Here is a 23,523-nt window from a genome sequence, read left to right on the forward strand (position 1 = left end):
AAAAACACTTGTAGCGACTGAAAACAACTTTAAGTCAGGGCTACTGATGTGTATTTCTGGTCTTGTCATCCTCGTCCGTGACACGGCAGTGCGGCTGGATCAAAAGAGACGCCGGAGACGCTTTACTGAACCAAAAGTTGCTTTATTACAAGCGAGTGTCATTATATAGGACTGCAGTTCCTGGAGGAGGTCAGGTCAAGAAAATGAGGCACTCCTAACTTGGAGGAGTCGAACCATAGTCTTATATTCCTTCTTTCTCTGTCTGGGTGTGTGTTAATACAGGAAAGTACAACCTGACCATGTAAGGACCATGTGTATACCATGAATTGAGTAACGTGGACCCCGACTTAAACAAGTTGGAAAACTTATTCGGGTGTTACCATTTAGTGGTCAATTGTACGGAATATGTACTGTACTGTGCAATCTACTAATAAAAGTTTCAATCAATCAATCAAAGTGTGTAAGTGACCGGGAAGACAACAGATGTATACCATAACTTGTAGGTTGACGTTAGATAAACATGGAGTCTCTCCTCCAGGATAGAGGTATAACTTTTGCATTCCGAAGCCTGGTTTTATTGCTTCTTCTTGTGAGAGAGCTAATTCCAGTCCACATGCCAATGTCCAAATAAGGCTCCTTATTTTATTATGGGCTCAACCACTATTTACTTAAACCTGGTGGTTCGCTTTCTCCAAGTTGAATATAAACATTCACCATATGTAGAACATAATATGAGTTAAAGGCCTACTGAAATGAAATGTTCTTATTTAAACGGGGATAGCAGATCCATTCTATGTGTCATACTTGATCATTTCGCGATATTGCCATATTTTTGCTGAAAGGATTTAGTAGAGAAAATCGACGATAAAGTTTGCAACTTTTGGTCGCTGATAAAAAAAGCCTTGCCTGTACCGGAAGTAGCGTGACGTCACAGGTTGAAAGGCTCCTCACATTTCCCCATTGTTTACACCAGCAGCGAGAGCGATTCGGGCAGAGAAAGCGACGATTACCCCGTTAATTTGAGCGAGGATGAAAGATTCGTGGATGAGGAAAGTGAGAGTGAAGGACTAGAGTGCAGTGCAGGACGTATATTTTTTCGTTCTGACCGTAACTTAGGTACAAGGGCTCATTGGATTCCACACGTTCTCCTTTTTCTGTTGTGGATCATGGATTTGTATTTTAAACCACCTCGGATACTATATCCTCTTGAAAATGAGAGTCGAGAACGCGAAATGGACATTCACAGTGACTTTTATCTCCACGACAATACATCGGCGAAGCACTTTAGCTACGGAGCTAACGTGATAGCATCGTGTAAATGCAGATAGAAACCAAAGAAATAAGCCCCTGACTGGAAGGATAGACAGAAAATCAACAATACTACCAAACACTGGACCTGTAACCACACGGTCAATGCTGTCCAACCTGGCGAAGCCTAGCAATGCTGTTGCTAACGACACCATTGAAGCTAACTTAGCTACAGGACTTCGACAGAGCTATGCTAAAAACATTAGCTATCCACCTACGCCAGCCCTCATCTGCTCATCAACACCCGTGCTCACCTGCGTTCCAGCGATTGACGGCGCGACGAAGGACTTCACCCGATCATCGATGCGGTCGGCGGCTAGCGTCGGATAGCGCGTCTGCTATCCAACTCAAAGTCCTCCTGGTTGTGTTGCTGCAGCCGGCCGCTAATACACCGATCCCACCTACAGCTTTCCTCTTTGCAGTCTCCATTGTTCATTAAACAAATTGCAAAATATTCACCAACACAGATGTCCAGAATACTGTGGAATTTTGCGATGAAAACAGAGCTGTTTGTATTGGGATACAATGTGTCCCAATACTTCCGCTTCAACCATTGACGTCACGCGCAAACGTCATCATACATAGACGTTTTCAACCGGAAGTTTCGCGGGAAATTTAAAATTGCACTCTATAAGTTAACCTGGCCTTATTGGCATGTGTTGCAATGTTAAGATTTCATCGTTGATATATAAACTATTAGACTGCGTGGTCGGTAGTAGTGGGTTTCAGTACGCCTTTAATTCATTAACTTCACTACAAAAACATAAATGACAAATTATTAAAATCACAAGAGAATGTAATGACAATTAAAAAATAAGCCTTAAAACATTGCAATTTTTGCCACAATTATTTGAAAATGCTGCCGGGAAATTAACAATGAAAAAAAAAGCCCCCTAAATCCTGGAAGAATTAGTCTAATAGCTAATATAACAGCTTATATTGGAGCTAATACAGACATAGGCCAGTGGTCATGGTCATCTTCTGAATAATATTTTTTTGGTTCAGATCTGAAAAAGGTGTTTACAGAAGCTGTGGTCAAAAGTCGACTAATTTAGTAACCATACGTAAATGTGGCGATTGTCTGAAACAGAGAGCGACTGTTTGGTCAGTGTCATCCTCCTCTGATGCTCACAGAGGTTCACGTGTCTTCACAGCACTCGCTGGGTCGCCAGGGTATAAATTCCTGGCAGCTTTATTATCCACTTATAATTCACAATTCACTTCACTTCATCTAACTCCACACTAACACCACCCTCACTAACAAGACCTTTTTATATTGACGAGTAGAACAACGAGAGGTAAGTAAGACTGTTTTGTCTTACCTTCTTAGCAAAGAAATACTATTTGCTTTCCTGATATACAATATGAATGTTTGCGATTTGTGAAATAATACAAGTAATTGGTCATAATTATAACACTCACAGTGACTTCATCCGTCATCGGACCTTAAAGTAAGAAATGACTGAGATGCTTTAATAAGTTGCAAGTATTGAGGAGAAAATTGTGTGAGTTATGAAGAGTGTCCATACAGAAATGTACATTTACAGTATTGGTTTGACTGAGTGGTCTTTACGATTGTTGATACAGTTTTTTCCATTTGCTTACACACAATTTTACTAACTGTGTGTCTTTTTTCAAAAGGATTTACACACTTTTCCAAACACCACATTCAATTTTCTTAATTCCTAGATTATTTGCAAAATGACACACTTCGGTCAAAACATTAATCAAAATAAAGCAAGCATTTGTAAAAATGCAGTTTTATTTTCATCTCACTCACACAGACTTCAAATGATAAGACGCTATTGGAGTGAGTTACCCAGAACAGTGATAAATACAAAACACATTTGTAAAAAACCCTATTTTACTATAAGAAATGACATGTTTGGGGCATTTTACCCGAGCTTTTTAAGCATACGTGAAGAATGGTTACTGTAACTTGACAAAATATATCGGCAAATCCATAGCAATCATCATTTTTGACTTTGAAGCGGGCCTATATGTAAGGACCTAAAGACAAAGTAAAAATATCCTGTAATCTTTTCAAGAACTGCTCAACAATGATGCTGCAAACTTAAAATATGTATTTTTACCACAGTCAGGTAAAGTAACATATCACAGTAGTCAACAATGACATGCAGTACAAATTAAAATCTGAGACAAATACAAAGGTTTGAAAAAAAATCTGTGGATAAATAAAAATGACAGCATTGAGTATAGGCCACATGTGCAGATTTAGGCAACAGCAAGGTTTGAAAAAAAATCTGGAGAGAAAGATGTGTGTATCACACTCCTACTAAATGTGTAAAGTGTGAAAATGGGTGTATAACAATTCTTATGTGCGTAAGAGATGGGAAGGTGTGTGTAAAAGCATTGTGTGTAATATTTCGCAAAAACTGTGAAGCAGAGTCTATGCCTAATATTAGACAAATCTGCACAGTGGTTTTGTTTACTGTGTGTAGACTTTTGTTAACTGTGTGAAAATAAAAAATTTAGTTTGTAAGCAATTGGAAAAAACTGCAAGTTAGATTTTTTCTGTAAAAGGAAGGATCATGGCTAAAAAGCAGAATGCTGTATACAATAAATAGATAACTTGATAAGTAATGACAGGAGAGACAGAATAACAACATTATGAAGGAATAGGTAGAGAATGAATTATGATGAATATGGAAAAATATCAAAAATATCGTTTTTCTTCTTCTTTATACACAGAGAGTGAGGGTACGAGGATGGAACGCAAGTTTAATTGACGTCCCTTGTACTTTTTATAAACTGTATCGAGAATCTGAAATTATCTGAAATACCGTATTTCCTTGAATAGCCGCCGGGGCGCTAATTAATTTAAAACCTCTTCTCACTCCTGCGCTTACCAAAAGCATGCGGGATGGGCAAGCATGCGCTAATTATTTTAAAATCTCTTCTCACTCTGGTGCTTACCTTATCATGAAAAGCACATTTAATAAAAAAACGTTATTTTGGTCTTACCTTTACTTATAAATGATGTCCATGTGCAGTTGCTTCTGATCAAAGGCAGTCTTCCTTATCTTTCTTCAGTTTTAAAAGTCTCTGGAGAGCTTCCTTTAATTATTACCTCCTGCTTCGATTGAAAGTCCAGTTTAGAAAACGGTTTTATTTTAGATATGTAATCCTCCATGGTAAAAGTGCAAGCAAGCGATCGCTGCTCACGCTTGCTGCTTGTTGTCTTCTTCTGCAGCACCGGTCTTCTGCAGTACTGGTAGTCGCAAGAAGGATCACTAGCGCCCTCTACCACCAGGAGGCGGGAGTCATTTAATGACTCATATTTGACCCGGCGGAAGTGCCGAGCATGCGCTAATTATTTTGCGAAACGAGTTTGACCCGGCTGTAATTCCAGGCAGGCGAATACTATATTCCCGGCGGCAATTCAAGGAAATACGGTAAATCGAATTGGTGCTTGATCCTCCCAAAACCCAACAATTTTAACATGTAACGTGCCTTTTAAAAAGGAAAAGTAACTTTTACATTGTATGAAAAACTAAACAAGGGAATGTACTACAAACAACTTCAGTAGTTTAATGAAATAATGTAATGATAACGTACGAGCAGTAGTCACCCACGTTTTTGAGCCGAAGAACTTTGGTCTGAGCCATGAACCAAAGCAAAATCTGGCCATGCACCAACTGTCATTATATTTTAATATATTGTATAATGTCAAACGATTAAAATATGTAATCGTCATTAATCACATTTTGTCCATAATTAACTCATAATTAATCACAAATAGTAGTTTTATCTATAAATTAGTGCACCTTATTAATATGTCCACCCAACATGGGCCTTGCCAATTTGTTTGATTTACTCAAATGTTTGTTTTTTAAACATAATGCTTTTTTCACAGCTCAACACAAAATGGACACACACACAAACATATATTTTCCACCTGGGGTTTAATTCAGTCCCTTAGTGCTCTCCCAATCTGCCTCGAGTCACATGCTTGTGGTATGTCAGCACCAGTGTTGGGACTAACGCGTTACAAAGTAACGCGTTACTGTAACGCCGTTAGTTTCGGCGGTAACTAGTAATGTAACGCGTTATTTTTTTATATTCAGTAACTCAGTTACCGTTACTACATGATGCGTTACTGCATTATTTTACGTTATTTTTTATGTAGTATCGGCTAGAAACAGATGCGCTGCGGTGTCGTTCTTCTAAATCTTCCTCTGTCACAAGCCAGAGAGAAGAAAAGAGGCGTGTGTGTGTGTCTGGGTGTGGGTATGGGAAGGGGAGGCACACACGTGATCCGCGGTTTGATATATAAAACAAAACAAAAAGGTTGTTCGCATGCACGTTCAGTCCACACACAGCGTGGTCATGGCGAGCGGAGTAACGGAGGAGCTTGAACGCCCCGCACCATTTAATCGGTGTGTTTATAGGTGCAGACTCCGTTGTGCAAAACGAGGGTTTTAAACACATGCTGAACGTGCTTGAGCCACGTTACGACATCCCGTCGCGCACCCACATCAGTGATAAGATTGTGCCAGATCTTTATGAGCAGGAGAAGAAAAAAGTTGTGGATGAACTATCCCGAGCATCATCTGTTGCGCTCACGACTAAGGCTGCAGCTAACGATTATTTTTCTATCGATTAATCTATAGATTATTTTTTCGATTAATCGGTTAATCTATAGATTATTTTTTTCGATTAATCTATAGATTATTTTTTTTCGATTAATCTATAGATTATTTTTCCTTTTACCGATTATTTTTTTATTCAAAATGAAGATGAAAAAATAAATGTAGGCCCGTTTTTTCAAAAGGCATGGCTTTTATTTACAAAAAAAAAGAAGTATGGCCACTCAGTCAACATTGACAACAACATGACTAAATATTCTGTAACAATGTAAACATTTAAAACTTTTAACATTTAACAAAATTAAAAGTAGCTTATTTGCTTTTTAATGTGCAAATATAAAAGTCAACATCCAGTGCAAATCTTAATATTCTGCAATAGTATAAGCATTTCAAAAGTAAAAGTATTGCTTATTTTGCTTTAAAATGTGCAAAAATAAATATAAACAACCAATACAAAAAAGTGCAAAACGAAATATTCTGTAACAACAGTGTAAACATTTCAACAAAAGTGAAAGTATTGCTTGTTTGCTAAAATGTGCAAAAATAAAGATAAACATCCAATACAAAAAAGTGCCAATCTAAATATTCTGGAGCACTGTAAACATTAAGTATTGCTTTTAAAATGTGCAAAATAAACATCCAGTCCAACACAGTACACAATAACCAATTCTACTCATTCCAGTGAGTGACTAACAGTTGTAATGAAGAAAGGTTAGCATGTGTACACATGTTTGGTTCTTTTCTTGTTTACAATATTCCCAGCAGCTGAAAATAGGCGCTCAGAAGGGGTCGATGTGGCTGGAACTGTGAGGTAATTAGCCTTCACCTCAAGCCAGGACTGCGAGCGAGCTGAGCTGCAGTTTAAGTTTCTAGAAGGTCAACGGGCTCATAGTGATGTTACTAGTAGTTGACTGGGAGGTGTTTATTATCATTTGGGGAGAGTCCGCTGCCTGATGCTCACCTGCTAAACACCTATCTGCTCCACGCTGAAGCGCTGACTACATGCGCTCTGAATACACACTGCTGATTGGCTGGTAATGCTTCGTGTGTACCAATCAGATGGTTGTGTGGGTGGGACAATGCTGCGTGTGTACCAATCAGATGGTTGTGTGGGTGGGACAATGCTGCGTGCTGAGACAGAGGCAGACGGAGCAAAGCAGCTTGTTAACACTTTAGCTTTAGCTTAGAAACTCGTTCGGTACACCCCCGTACCGAACCGAAAGCCCCGTACCGAAACAGTTCAATACAAAACACGTACCATTACACCCCTAGCAGATACAAATGACACATTCATGTTTTTGTGTAATGATGACAGCGTATGCTCGCGCGGACGATTGACTAGTTGATGGTTTTCTTTTCAAATGTTCGTTCATAGCCGTTGTGCTGCTATGATAGGCCATTTCTGCTCGACACAGTGTGCATACAACAACATTATTAGGCCGTTTATTGAAATACTCCCACACTTTTGACCACTTTTGGCATGCTTTTCCCCCCTCGCTCGCACCGCTCGCATCGTCTGCTTTGATCGTCTGCTTTGCGGTCCGCCATGACGGTAGTGTGACGTAAATATGCGACGCGTCGATGCACAAAAACGGCATCGCCGTATTTACGTAACCGATGACGTCGACTACGTTGACGCGTCGTTTCAGCCTTACTCACGACAGACTGATGCACGTCCAGGGAAACTATGTGACGATAAGCGCTCACTTTATCACAGCAGACTGGCAGATGAGAAGACACGCCCCCTCTACGAGAGTCACATTGCGCAGATACTGACACAAGCAGTGGAGGAATGGAAGATAAAGATATCCCAGTCACAAGTGATAATGCCAAAAATCAAATAATTGCAGTGAATGAGGCAGGACTGGGACCACAGGTAGGTGCTTTGCACATGTAGTGAATTTGGCATCACATCTCAGTCAATAGGATGGATCAGGAAGGAGGTTTCCTAGCACAACAGCTGCTCATGTGCTTAAGACAAAGCAAGAAATGCTAAAGCTGCTGTAGTGGATTGTCCAAGACATTGACGCATTTAGATAACAAACAAGACACACACAAGCCAAAATCACTGTCGAGTTCCGGTCTTCTGCCATTTTTTATGTCTTTTGTGCGTCATTGTTTGTTATCTAAATGCGTCAATGTCTTGTTGTTTTTCCTATCTGTCTCTTGTGCGTCATTGTTTGTTATCTATATGCGTCAATGTCTTGTTGTTTTTCCTATCTGTTCCATAACAACTCGAATCCTTTAGACAGTCAACACATTCTGTAGACAGGTTGGCACGACTTAACATTCACTTTTGTCCCACTGGCACAGAATAGGAAATAAATCAAATGAGCGTACATTCCCATTAGACATGCAATATAGGTCAAAGGTCAGAAATTCTACTACACTGCCTACTCATAAAGCTCATACATGATGTCCCAACGAAGTGGAACTCAACTTATGATATGTTGGAGCAGCAGGCAGCTATATACTCTGCATTGACCCACAAGACCCTGAAGGCAAATGTCAAAGACATCATCAACCTGTCTGATGATGATGTGAGAGTGGCAGAGGAGGTCCTCCAGGTGCTTAAACCCCTCAAAAGTGTTACATCTCTACTGAGCACTGAAACTTTACCATCTGTGTCAATGATCCTGCCACCGAAAACAAGGATTCTACAATCCATGGCTCCAAGTGTGGAAGACAGCAGCATCACTCCAGATGTCAGACTTTATTTCACTACCTATGTTTCAAGGAAGATGATGTGCCTTCTTATGTTGCACTTTAACTTGTTTTTTATTAATGGTCATGGGTCCAAGTTTAAAGAAAGGAGAAATGCCTTTTTATGTTGCACTGTTTTTCATTAATTATGTTAAAATGAAAATAAAAATGCATGTCAAGTTGATCAACAGATTGTATTATTCTCCAGTGCAATAACAGTACTGAAATGAAGGCTAAAAGGGCATTAATGGGAGCTTTAAAAAAAAAGAAGAAAAAAAGAAGTAACTAAATAGTTACTCTTCCCAGTAACGCATTACTTTTTGATGTAAGTAACTGAGTTAGTAACTGAGTTACTTTTGAAATTAAGTAACTAGTAATTGTAACTAGTTACTGGTTTTCAGTAACTAACCCAACACTGGTCAGCACTGAAAGTAGTCAAATAAAAGTTACACCTGTATGTTGTGTTTGATTGAGAAGGGGTGAATAGCGTCGTCCTTCTTTAGCTGACCGCCTTGTTTTTTATAGTGAAGTGAATTATATATGTATAGCGCTTTTTCTCTAACGACTCAAAGCGCTGTACATAGTCAAACCCATTATCTAAGTTACATTTAAACCATTTTGTTTTGTATCCACAATAAATCGACAAAAACTCAGTACTTTGGAGCAATGTTCACAGACTCTATTTGGCTGTTAGCTTCTCGTTATGGCCGAGCGGTGGTGGTCGTGGTTGAGTTGTTCGATTTTGGAGGCTGGAAAAAGTTTGATGTGTTGCATTATAATGCATTGTTTCCTAATATTTTTGGGGGTCTCCCAGTAAATTCCCAGGTATTGACCGGTCAATCGGGTTGGCTACTCCTGATGTACAGCATTTACCTCGTACAGCGGACTTGTACGTCATCTCCTTTCAGCTGCTTCTCCGTCAAACACACCATCAGCTGTGATCTGCTGTTGATCTTTACTTTGTATTTTGTAGAAGCTCCTTAATCATTATCCCCTGTAAGGGCCGAGGTGAATTACAAACCCCGTTTCCATATGAGTTGGGAAATTATGTTAGATGTAAATATAAACGGAATACAATGATTTGCAAATCCTTTTCAACCCATATTCAGTTGAATATGCTACAAAGACAACATATTTGATGTTCAAACTAATAAACTTTTTTTTTTGTGCAAATAATCATTAACTTTAGAATATGATGCCAGCAACACGTGACAAAGAAGTTGGGAAAGGTGGCAATAAATACTGATAACGTTGAGGAATGCTCATCAAACACTTATTTGGAACATCCCACAGGTGAACAGGCAAATTGGGAACAGGTGGGTGCCATGATTGGGTATAAAAGTAGATTGCATGAAATGCTCAGTCATTCACAAACAAGGATGGGGTGAGGGTCACCACTTTGTCAACAAATGCGTGAGTAAATTGTTGAACAGTTTAAGAAAAACCTTTCTCAACCAGCTATTGCAAGGAATTTAGGGATTTCACCATCTACGGTGCGTAATATCATCAAAGGGTTCAGAGAATCTGGAGAAATCACAGCACGTAAGCAGCTAAGCCCGTGACCTTCGATCGCTCAGGCTGTACTGCATCAACAAGCGACATCAGTGTGTAAAGGATATCACCACATGGGCTCAGGAACACTTCAGAAACCCACTGTCAGTAACTACAGTTGGTCGCTACATCTGTAAGTGCAAGTTAAAACTGTCCTATGCAAGGCGAAAACCGTTTATCAACAACACCCAGAAACGCCGTCGGCTTTGCTGGGCCTGAGCTCATCTAAGATGGACTGATACAAATTAGAAAAGTGTTCTGTGGTCTGACGAGTCCACATTTCAAATTGTTTTTGGAAAATGTGGACGTCGTGTCTTCTGGACCAAAGAGGAAAAGAACCATCCGGATTGTTATAGGCGCAAAGTTGAAAAGCCAGCATCTGTGATGGTATGGGGGTGTATTAGTGCCAAAGACATGGGTAACTTACACATCTGTGAAGGCGCCATTAAAGCTGAAAGGTACATACAGGTTTTGGAGCAACATATGTTGCCATCCAAGCAACGTTACCATGGACGCCCCTGCTTATTTCAGCAAGACAATGCCAAGCCACGTGTTACATCAACGTGGCTTCATACTAAAAGAGTGCGGGTACTAGACTGGCCTGCCTGTAGTCCAGACCTGTCTCCCATTGAACATGTGTGGCGCATTATGAAGCATAAAATACCACAACGGAGACCCCCGGACTGTTGAACAACTTAAGCTGTACATCAAGCAAGAATGGGAAAGAATTCCACCTTAGAAGCTTAAAAAATGTGTCTCCTCAGTTCCCAAACGTTTACTGAGTGTTGTTAAAAGGAAAGGCCATGTAACACAGTGGTGAACATGCCCTTTCCCAACTACTTTGGCACATGTTGCAGCCATGAAATTCTAAGTTAATTATTATTTGCAAAAAAATAATAAAGTTTATGAGTTTGAGCATCAAATATCTTGTCTTTGTAGTGCATTCAACTGAATATGGGTTGAAAAGGATTTGCAAATCATTGTATTCCGTTTATATTTACATCTAACACAATTTCCCAACTCATAGGGAAACAGGGTTTGTATTTGTTGCCACATGTTTTTTCATAACCTGACTCTCGCCAGATCCTTGTAGTTCGCTGAGCTCCACACAAGGATCTGGGAGTTCTCAAAAGGAGATGTATTTCAGAAGACGGGGCCTTGTCAAAAAATCATTGTATGTGATTGGATAAACCACTTGTCCGTTATCTTGAATGACGTGCTACTTCAACCATTCACATCGAAATCAACCCGTGAAGCTGATGAGAGCGACACTGGGAAATCCAAAACAGAACAGCCGACTTATTGGATAACGACAGAGTGAAAAGTTAGAGAACTTTTACTGAAACAACGCAGCAATGTCAGTAGACGATCGATGTCGCAAAAGAGTTGTATTAGCAGAATCAATGTCAGCACACGACTCCTCGCTGCATGCCGCCATTGTTGTTTGAATCAAACAGTCGCTTCGGCGCTACGTCACATCTATGAAATCCCGCCCGGCGATCCTGATTGGTTCATTATTTTTTGCTATCTTAAAGGAGTTTGCAATGCCCTCGAGCCAAGATCCTTGTGTGGAGCTCAGCGAACTACAAACCCCGTTTCCATATGAGTTGGGGAATTTTGTTAGATGTAAATATAAACGGAATGCAATGATTTGCAAATCATTTTCAACCCATATTCAGTTGAATATGCTACATAGACAACATATTGTATTTTCAAACTGATAAACATTTTTTTTTGTGCAAATAATCATTAACTTTAGAATTTGATGCCAGGAACATGTGACAAAGAAGTTGGGAAAGGTGGCAATAAATATTGAGAGAGTTGAGGAATGCTCATCAAACACTTATTTGGAACATACCCCTGGTGAACAGGCAAATTGGGAACAGGTGGGTGCCATGATTAGGTGTAAAAGTAGATTCCACGAAATGCTCAGTCATTCACAAGCAAGGATGGGGCGAGAGTTTGCAATGTCCTCGAGCCAAGATCCTTGTGTGGAGCTCAGCGAACTACAAGGATCTGGCGAGGGTCAGATTAGTTTAAAAAAAAAAAAAAAAAAAGCCTAGTGTGGAGGGAGAGTGTGATCAGCGCACCTGCAGGAGCAAAGGTCACTGCCTCTGTCAATGGTGTTGAGGGCGGAGCACCATTGGCTAGAGGCGGGGCATGTGCTGAACGGCGAGACACAGCTGGCAGGTGATTAGATTTCACAGGTGGTACGTGGTGATCTAATCATCTGTTGTCTTTAACAATGAAAGGAGGCTCCGGTTCCCTTGTTTTTATGTTTTATTTATTTTATTTATTTATTTTTTATTGTGTTCTGAAGGCAACACAATATGTAAGTGTCTAAATTAGCTATAATAGCCTACTATCAAAATGACAGCGTGTCACAGGCTGACGCAAGTCTTTGTTGACAGAAATGTTGAAATGTAATATTTTTTCTACACATTTTTACAACATTGGTAATCATTAGTAAAACGGATGCTTCTCAGAGGGTGACATAACTCCTGAAAATTACTGGCTTGGAATGGTCAAAAGTATATATGTGTGTGTCCAAGTTAAAGAAAACAACAGGCCGTCTTCTTCTAATGGATTTATTGCAATCTTTGCAAGCTGGTTAATGTTTGCTGTGGTCTGGAACGACATGGCGCACAAACAACTATCAGAAATGCAGCCAGTATTACATACAGATAATGTGTCATGAGACATGCAAATATAAATTAAATACAAAGAGGACATAAACATCACTGCACATCATAATGGCAGCTACAGTTTCCATCTTAAAGATCTAAAAAAAATATTTGAGAATGTCCGGCGGGCCGGATTGAAAAGCTCAAAGGGGCTTAATTTGCCCAGGTCAACCCTGAACATTGGGCATATGCACACACACATCCCCGTGCCCCACCCTGAAAACCTGAATTTCCCCCTCGGGGACTAATAAAGTAAACGAATGAACAAACAAATGAAGCCTAAAAATGATGTGAAGCGAGGGATGACTGTAGGTGGTTAAGTATAAACACTTGTTTTGAGCATGTGGCATTCTGGGATATGTGGTTTTTAATGTGTAGTAGGACACAAAACAACACTGAAATGATATAAACACTGTATGCTGTTTCCCCTCCAACATCTTAGCTGAATGCTTCAAAAAGGTTCTCCCGTGAAGGCACGTCCTTCGTTTGGTTCTCTCATACTTCCCTGCATTTAAACTGCACTAAACTTCCAACTGTATGTTCATACATTATTTTCCCTCACGAGGGGCTACGAGCTAAAGTGTGTATCACTTGTGCAGGTCGGACTCCCAACAATGAACAGTCAGTCAGCCATCAACAAAGACGTCTTCATCCCCTGTGATGAGCGGATGCTGGTGGCGGTGGAGGTGCGCAGGAGGAAAAAGAAGAGGATGTCTTTCCTGTCCCACGTATCCAAAGGAGAATATGCAACTTTCATTTGTGTGTCAGGTAAAAGCTGAGTTTTTAGTCGCATGGCAGTATTGGGGAAGGAAGTACATGCAGGATTACCGTACTTTTCGGACTATAAGGCGCACTTAAAGTCCTTTCATTTTGTCAAAACTCGACACTGCGCCTTATAACCCGGTGCGCCTAATGTACGGAATAATTTTGGTTGTGCTTACCGACCTCCAAGCTATTTTATTTGGTACATGGTGAAATGATAAGTGTGACCAGTAGATGGCAGTCACACATAAGAGATATGTGTAGACTGCAATATGATAGCATTCACAAATAAGAGATAGGTGTGGACTGCAATATGACTCTAGTAAACAACACCAAAATGTTATATGTTCCATTAAAAATATAGAACATTACACACGGCGCTCAAAAATCTATCAAAATGTTTTAGTACGACTTTGGTAAGCTATGAAGCCGCACCGCTTGATGGATTGTACTGTGCTTCAACATACGAGTATTATTATGGTGTGTGTATAAGGTAAGACATATTATCTGGCATTAAAAGCAACTTTTCTTACCTTCTGGTACCTGCTGATCTGTATTTGGGATCTTCATAAGTCCTGAAAATTTGCATGCGTCAGCCTTTGTAGTCGATAAGCTTCTTCTTTTTCTCTATCTTCTTGTTATGTGACATTCATCCTACGCTGTTGCCATTTCTAATATAAAGTAGTGTAAAGTTCTTACTTATATCTGTCAGTAAACTCGCCATGAAAGCGCTAAAACATACCGGTGTAGTGAGTTTACATTATTCACCCAAGGAACTTTAGTTATTAGAGGTCCGGTCGGACGGTTTTTCATGGGACACATTTCCGGTGTTGTTGTTTACGGATAGATAGATAGATAGATAGATAGATAGATAGATAGATAGATAGATAGGTCTTTATTGTCATTGCACAAGTACAACGAAACTTTGTTTTCAGCACAAACCTGTTCAAGATTAGACAAACAAACAGTGTACAGGGTTACAGAACAGGAACGCTGATGGGTCGCCACGAGGCGCCCCGTAAAAGATGGGGGAAAAGGTAAAACGCTGGGGAAGGATGAGTAAAAAAATACAATCTAGACTGGGCTCCTAAGGGGGCCTCTGATTAGGGTTCGGGACGCTCACCTGCTCCCGGGCACTAATCAGAGAGCTATTTATTCTTGCTTTTCGTCACACTCAGTCTGGCTGTCTTGTTTGCTCCATGCAACAAGTTAGGTGTGTTTACCGTTTGATTCTTGAGCTAAGCTTTGCCATTAGTTTGCTTGTTTCCCATGCTAAGCTTTCCCGTTAGCTTTTCCATAGCTACCCGTGCTATCGGCACGCTCGCCTGTATTTTTGTATTTTGCCCGATTTATGGAAAATAAAAAATGTTCCTACCTGCACACTGCCTCCGGAGTTCTGTCTGCATCTTGGGGAAACGATCCGCGCATTAACGTGCGACCCTGCCGTAATACTACATCCTTTGACTTGAAACGCCTCTGGTTCTTATGGTTAAGATTGTGTTTAAGTTATGTGTGCTATTTTTGTTCCTTGTAATTGTTTTAGACCTTTACACAGAACGTGATGCTTTTCAAAGACTTTCCAAAAGTAACGGATATTGAACGTTGTCTGTGCAGTGACAAACACCAGGCCACTACAGCTGATCATTTCAAAAGTGAAACAGTTCAGGGGCTCCTCAAGCTTCACAAGGACATCCCAGTGGATGGTGGAGCAGCTCCGACAGGTCAACGGCATCAACCCCAACAAGGTTGCATCCCAATTTGTCTTCTATAAAAAAAGAGTCGATAAAAAATATGTGGTTTAAACATCATTCGTATTTGCTTGGTCACAGGCTGTCTTCTCTCTTGTAGGATATTCCAGAGTTTGACCTAGTGTTTGTTAACACAGTGGATCAGTGGGTGGCCAGCTCTGCAGCAGAGAAGTGTATTCTCATCCAGATACTATATAGTGCCTGCCAGACCTACTGGAAGGGGAAGGCAGGAAGTCTGGTAAAGGTGAATCGCCAGGGTACCCTTCCGGTTGTGGAGGCTGGTCACAGTGACTCCTCCCCTTCATCTAGAACACGGCAAGTTCGACGGAAGAGCCTGGTTGTATCCAAACCACCAGAGTTCATCAACTGCCCGTCCAAACTCACAAGAGGTAATGGAATATCACAACACACAGGATAGTGGTAACTCGGTTTTATTACGGCCCGGTTTTAGAATATTTTGGTTTTGGCCAAAGGTTTTCACCAAAAATATGTCTTGTTTTTCATACACTGTATCAGTTTTAGTAGGATCAAACACACACTAATCATTCAGTCACTATTTTTTTTTATTGAATACTGCTGCAAAACAATCCACTATAGAGCCAAATAAAGCATACAGTAATAGTCCAATCAAAGTCACCCATTGAATAATTTTGGGAATGTGCCTCTAGTTCGTTGATTAATACTATGGGAAGGCAGGAAAAATAAGTTTTGCAAATAAAAAAGGTTTTATAATTAATTTAACACTCTAAAACAATGTATTAGTATATAAATAAATACAAATATTCCTCTATACCGTTCTACTAAGCACAATTGTTTAATAAAAAAGCCACTATTGCAAAATAACAACAAAAAAGGAATAATGTAGCAACATTAATAATTTTAAAAAGTACACAAAACCACTAAAATAACTACCATTAAACGCAGATATTTGTGAAAAATAACATCAGTCATCAGTAGGGCAGGCAGGGGAGCGGCAATGCGTGCCTGAGTGAGCAGCACCGAAAGAAAGAGCGGTGCGTTGTTTGCACTGACAGACAGGGTGAGGCGCTGCGGTCGCATAAACTCTGTGAAGAAAATTACCGTATTTTTCGAACTATAAGGCGCAATGAAAATCCTTTCATTTTCTCAAAACTCGACGGTGCACCTTAAAACCCGGTGCGCCTAATGTACGGAAAAATGTTGGTTGTGCTTACCAACCTCGAAGCTATTTTATTTGGTACATGGTGAAATGATAAGTGTGACCAGTAGATGGCAGTCACACATAAGAGATACATGTAGACTGCAATATGACTCAAGTAAACAACACCAAAATTGTATATGTTCCTTTGAAAATATAGAACATTACACACGGCGCTCAAAAATCCATCAAAAGGTTTTAGTACGACTTTGGTAAGCTAAAAGTAAGCTCCATCTTTTGACAGTTCTTCCACTCCCGTCCTTGCACGCTACACCGGTACAGCAAAGATGAAGGAGAAAAGACGCTGTCGAAGGTGAGCCACGTAAGACCGCCCACAAAACGGCGCATCCTGAAGCGACTGTCAGAAAGCGGCTTGAAGATGATTTTAAAACATAATCTATGCAACACTTTGACCAAAGAACCACCATTACATGTTATGTAGACCATAAGGAAGTGTTTTACTTTTAGAAAAAAAAAAAAATAAAAAAAAAAATAAATAAATAAATAAATAATAAAAAAAAAATATATATATATATATATATATATATATATATATATATATATATATATATATATATATATATATATATATATATATATATATAATATATATATATATATATATATATATATATATATATATATATATATATATATATATATATATATATATATTGATATATATATATATATATATATATATATATATATATATATATATATATGTATATATATATATATATATATATGTATATATATATATATATATATATATATATATATATATATATATATATATATATATATATATATATATATATATATATATATCAATATATATATATATATATATATATATATATATATATATATATATATATATATATATATATATATATATATATATATATATATATATATATATATATACATACATATATATATATATATATATATATATATATATATATATATATATATATATATATATATATATATATACATATATATATATATATATATATATATATATATATATATATATATATATATTGATATATATATATATGTATGACTCCTTTATTGTGCCCTATAATCCGGTGCGCCTTTTGTATGAAAATAGACCTGACTAGACCCGCTCATCAGCAGTGCGCCTTATAATCTGGTGCGCCCTATGGTCCGGTATGGTACAGTAAGTAATTTGCTGGATGTATAGAAGAGAAAGTGCAACAAAAGTACTGATTTCACCACGCTAGTATCCATCCGATACCAACACACACCTTGGTATATATACTATTGATATTTAGATTGAAATACCCACATTTAGATCACATTTTTTCACGTGAGATTTCGGGCTTGGAGGACAAGAGTCTTGCTCGGTGGTGGGACAAAATTGTTACGTGTGTGTGCTGTACTGCATTGATATTATCGTAGCACACCACAAACTCAAAGATCTAAACTGCTCAATGCCTGATTTTTTATATATTTTTGTGTAGTCTGTGTTACAGATAAACAATCTCTTAAGATTGAGAATGTGTGTCCTGCCGTTAAGAGAAGCATATCAAGACTGAACAGTAAAGGTCTACGCATGGATCCCTGTGGGACGCCATAGTGAACTTCTACACACACTGTTTTTTTCCTGGCAATACATCAATTGTGTAACATGCTTAAGACGATGTTTGTTTTGAATTGGCACTTAACTAATGACATTGACTTGACAGTAAACAAATCTGGAACTCTTTGACTTTATTCTGTCATTTCTTTTCCTGATATGTCAGACGCCACTACCATGAACCTGTTCATCTACCGCTGCAAAGCCTTCATGAATCATTTGAAGAACAAGATAGTTGCAAACCAAAGACGCTTACCGAGTAAAGGTAATCACTTTTTTTTGTCTGTACCCCTACTTAGTTTGGTGACAATATACTGGTAGTAGTAAATAGAGGCGAATGAAGAGGTACATTCATGGAAATTAACAAACATGAATAATTGTTTTACCTTAAGAAAACCCATATACAGGTAGAACTTGCAAACTTCATACAAAGATGGCCCAATCTCCTTACAAAGAGGCCAACAAGCTAAACACTTATCCACCTTGAGGTCTTCTATTTGTGCAAAATGGGCTACTTATAACACACAGCTAATATTGTACATGTAGGCTGGTTGGGCAAACTCCCATGCACCCTCAAGGATCCTGCCAAGAATATAGAGCTGGTCCACAGTTCCACGACCAGGACGAAAACAGACTATTTAAGTTCAGCTGGTGTCGGAACATGACTTTTAACGCCATCACCTGGTGTATGTTGCGAGACCATCAAACATGACTTTTAACGCCATCACCTGGTACAGTTTGCGAGACCATCAAACATGACTTTTAACGCCATCACCTGGTACAGTTTGCGAGACCATCAAACATGACTTTTAACGCCATCACCTGGTACAGTTTGCGAGACCATCAAACATGACTTTTAACGCCATTACCTGGTACACGTTGCGAGACCATCAAATGGTAAATGATAAATGGGTTATGCTTGTATAGCGCTTTTCTACCTTCGAGGTACTCAAAGCGCTTTGAAACTATTTTCACATTCACCCATTCACACACACTGATGGCGGGCGCTGCCATGCAAGGTCCTAACCACGACCCATCAGGAGCAAGGGTGAAGTGTCTTGCTCACGGACACAACGGACGTGACTAGGTTGGTAGAAGGTGGGGATTGAGTTGCTGGCACGGCCATGTTTGCGTCACTCTCCAACTGGCGTGGCGCAGTTGGGAGAGTGACGCAAACATGACTTTTAACGCCATCACCTGGTAAAAGTTGCGAGACCATCAAACATGACTTTTAACGCCATCACCTGGTACAGTTTGCGAGACCATCAAACATGACTTTTAACGCCATCACCTGGTACAGTTTGCGAGACCATCAAACATGACTTTTAACGCCATCACCTGGTACAAGTTGCAAGACCATCAAACATGACTTTTAACGCCATCACCTGGTACAGTTTGCGAGACCATCAAACATGACTTTTAACGCCATCACCAGGTACATGTTGCGAGACCATCAAACATTACTTTTAACGCCATAACCTGGTACAGTTTGCAAGACCATCAAACATGACTTTTAACGCCATCACCTGGTACAGTTTGCAAGACCATCAAACATGACTTTTAACGCCATCACCTGGTACAGTTTGCAAGAACATCAAACATGACTTTTAACGCCATCACCTGGTACAGTTTGCGAGACCATCAAACATGACTTTTAACGCCATCACCTGGTACACGTTGCTAGACCATCAAATGGTAAATGATAAATGGGTTATGCTTGTATAGCACTTTTCTACCTTCGAGGTACTCAAAGCGCTTTGAAACTATTTTCACATTCACCCATTCACACACACTGATGGCGGGCGCTGCCATGCAAGGTCCTAACCACGACCCATCAGGAGCAAGGGTGAAGTGTCTTGCTCACGGACACAACGGACGTGACTAGGTTGGTAGAAGGTGGGGATTGAGTTGCTGGCACGGCCATGTTTGCGTCACTCTCCAACTGGCGTGGCGCAGTTGGGAGAGTGACGCAAACATGACTTTTAACGCCATCACCTGGTACATGTTGCGAGACCGTCAAACATGACTTTTAACGCCATCACCTGGTAAAAGTTGCGAGACCATCAAACATGACTTTTAACGCCATCACCTGGTACAGTTTGCGAGACCATCAAACATGACTTTTAACACCATCACCTGGTACAAGTTGCGAGACCATCAAACATGACTTTTAACGCCATTACCTGGTACATGGGGCGGCGTGGCGAAGTTGGTAGAGTGGCCGGGTCAGCAATCGGAGGGTTGCTGGTTACTGGGGTTCAATCCCCACCTTCTACCATCCTAGTCATGTCTGTTGTGTCCTTGGGCAAGACACTTCACCCTTGCTCCTGATGGCTGCTGGTTAGCGCCTTGCATGGCAGCTCCCGCCATCAGTGTGTGAATGTGTGTGTGAATGGGTGAATGTGTGTGTGAATGGGTGAATGTGGAAATACTGTCAAAGTGCTTTGAGTACCTTGAAGGTAGAAAAGCGCTATACAAGTATAACCCATTTATCATTTATTTACATGTTGTGAGACCATCAAACATGCCTTTTAACACCATCATCTGATACATGTTGCGAGACCATTAAACATGACTTTTAACGCCATCACCTGGTACATGTTGCGAGACCATCAAACATGACTTTTAACGCCATCACCTGGTACATGTTGCGAGACCATCAAACATGACTTTTAACGCCATCACCTGGTACATGTTGCGAGACCATCAAACATGACTTTTAACCCCATCACCTTGTACAAGTTGCGAGATCATCAAACATGACTTTTAACGCCATCACCTGGTACATGTTGCGAGACCATCAAACATGACTTTTAACGCCATCACCTGGTACATGTTGCGAGACCATCAAACATGACTTTTAACGCCATCACCTGGTACATGTTGCGTGACCATCAAACATGACTTTTAACGCCATCACCTGTTAAAAGTTGCGAGACCATCAAACATGACTTTTAACGCCATCACCTGGTACATGTTGCGAGACCATCAAACATGACTTTTAACGCCACCACCTGGTACATGTTGCGAGACCATCAAACATGACTTTTAACCCCATCACCTTGTACAAGTTGCGAGATCATCAAACATGACTTTTAACACCATCACCTGGTACAAGTTGCGAGACCATCAAACATGACTTTCAACGCCATCAACTGGCACAAGTTGCAAGACCATCAAACATGACTTTCAACGCCATCACCTGGTACAAATTGCGAGACCATCAAACATGACTTTTAACGCCATAACCTGGTACAAGTTGCGAGACCATCAAACATGACTTTCAACGCCATAACCTGGTACAGTTTGCGAGACCATCAAACATGACTTTTAACGCCATCACCTGGTACAGTTTGCGAGACCATCAAACATGACTTTTAACGCCATTACCTGGTACACGTTGCGAGACCATCAAATGGTAAATGATAAATGGGTTATGCTTGTATAGCGCTTTTCTACCTTCGAGGTACTCAAAGCGCTTTGAAACTATTTTCACATTCACCCATTCACACACACTGATGGCGGGCGCTGCCATGCAAGGTCCTAACCACGACCCATCAGGAGCAAGGGTGAAGTGTCTTGCTCACGGACACAACGGACGTGACTAGGTTGGTAGAAGGTGGGGATTGAGTTGCTGGCACGGCCATGTTTGCGTCACTCTCCAACTGGCGTGGCGCAGTTGGGAGAGTGACGCAAACATGACTTTTAACGCCATCACCTGGTAAAAGTTGCGAGACCATCAAACATGACTTTTAACGCCATCACCTGGTACAGTTTGCGAGACCATCAAACATGACTTTTAACGCCATCACCTGGTACAGTTTGCGAGACCATCAAACATGACTTTTAACGCCATCACCTGGTACAAGTTGCAAGACCATCAAACATGACTTTTAACGCCATCACCTGGTACAGTTTGCGAGACCATCAAACATGACTTTTAACGCCATCACCAGGTACATGTTGCGAGACCATCAAACATTACTTTTAACGCCATAACCTGGTACAGTTTGCAAGACCATCAAACATGACTTTTAACGCCATCACCTGGTACAGTTTGCAAGACCATCAAACATGACTTTTAACGCCATCACCTGGTACAGTTTGCAAGAACATCAAACATGACTTTTAACGCCATCACCTGGTACAGTTTGCGAGACCATCAAACATGACTTTTAACGCCATCACCTGGTACACGTTGCTAGACCATCAAATGGTAAATGATAAATGGGTTATGCTTGTATAGCACTTTTCTACCTTCGAGGTACTCAAAGCGCTTTGAAACTATTTTCACATTCACCCATTCACACACACTGATGGCGGGCGCTGCCATGCAAGGTCCTAACCACGACCCATCAGGAGCAAGGGTGAAGTGTCTTGCTCACGGACACAACGGACGTGACTAGGTTGGTAGAAGGTGGGGATTGAGTTGCTGGCACGGCCATGTTTGCGTCACTCTCCAACTGGCGTGGCGCAGTTGGGAGAGTGACGCAAACATGACTTTTAACGCCATCACCTGGTAAAAGTTGCGAGACCATCAAACATGACTTTTAACGCCATCACCTGGTACAGTTTGCGAGACCATCAAACATGACTTTTAACGCCATCACCTGGTACAGTTTGCGAGACCATCAAACATGACTTTTAACGCCATCACCTGGTAAAAGTTGCGAGACCATCAAACATGACTTTTAACGCCATCACCTGGTACAGTTTGCGAGACCATCAAACATGACTTTTAACGCCATCACCTGGTACAGTTTGCGAGACCATCAAACATGACTTTTAACGCCATCACCTGGTACAGTTTGCAAGACCATCAAACATGACTTTTAACGCCATCACCTGGTACAGTTTGCAAGACCATCAAACATGACTTTTAACGCCATCACCTGGTACAGTTTGCAAGAACATCAAACATGACTTTTAACGCCATCACCTGGTACAGTTTGCGAGACCATCAAACATGACTTTTAACGCCATCACCTGGTACACGTTGCTAGACCATCAAATGGTAAATGATAAATGGGTTATGCTTGTATAGCACTTTTCTACCTTCGAGGTACTCAAAGCGCTTTGAAACTATTTTCACATTCACCCATTCACACACATTGATGGCGGGCGCTGCCATGCAAGGTCCTAACCACGACCCATCAGGAGCAAGGGTGAAGTGTCTTGCTCACGGACACAACGGACGTGACTAGGTTGGTAGAAGGTGGGGATTGAGTTGCTGGCACGGCCATGTTTGCGTCACTCTCCAACTGGCGTGGCGCAGTTGGGAGAGTGACGCAAACATGACTTTTAACGCCATCACCTGGTACATGTTGCGAGACCGTCAAACATGACTTTTAACGCCATCACCTGGTAA

General features: G+C 40.3%; 1 protein-coding gene across 3 annotated transcripts in view; it reads left to right on the forward strand.

Annotated features, from left to right (window-relative positions):
• Positions 1–2,531: 2,531 nt before the first annotated feature.
• LOC133647797 (syntaxin-binding protein 6-like) overlaps positions 2,532–23,523 on the forward strand; it is a 44,497-nt gene continuing 23,505 nt past the window's right edge. The window contains exons 1-5 of one of the 3 annotated variants that reach the window (XM_062043495.1): positions 2,532–2,606; positions 13,456–13,624; positions 15,233–15,363; positions 15,467–15,755; positions 18,322–18,420. In XM_062043495.1, the coding sequence (XP_061899479.1) occupies positions 13,471–13,624; positions 15,233–15,363; positions 15,467–15,755; positions 18,322–18,420 (673 nt within the window). In that variant the 5' untranslated portion in view covers positions 2,532–2,606; positions 13,456–13,470. Of the gene's footprint in view, positions 2,607–13,455; positions 13,625–15,232; positions 15,364–15,466; positions 15,756–18,311; positions 18,421–23,523 lie in introns of all 3 variants that reach the window. The other 2 variants (XM_062043494.1, XM_062043496.1) reach the window with 2 other exon arrangements.

The sequence above is a fragment of the Entelurus aequoreus genome, linkage group LG04, assembly GCF_033978785.1.
Source record: "Entelurus aequoreus isolate RoL-2023_Sb linkage group LG04, RoL_Eaeq_v1.1, whole genome shotgun sequence".
Lineage (NCBI taxonomy): Eukaryota > Metazoa > Chordata > Actinopteri > Syngnathiformes > Syngnathidae > Entelurus > Entelurus aequoreus.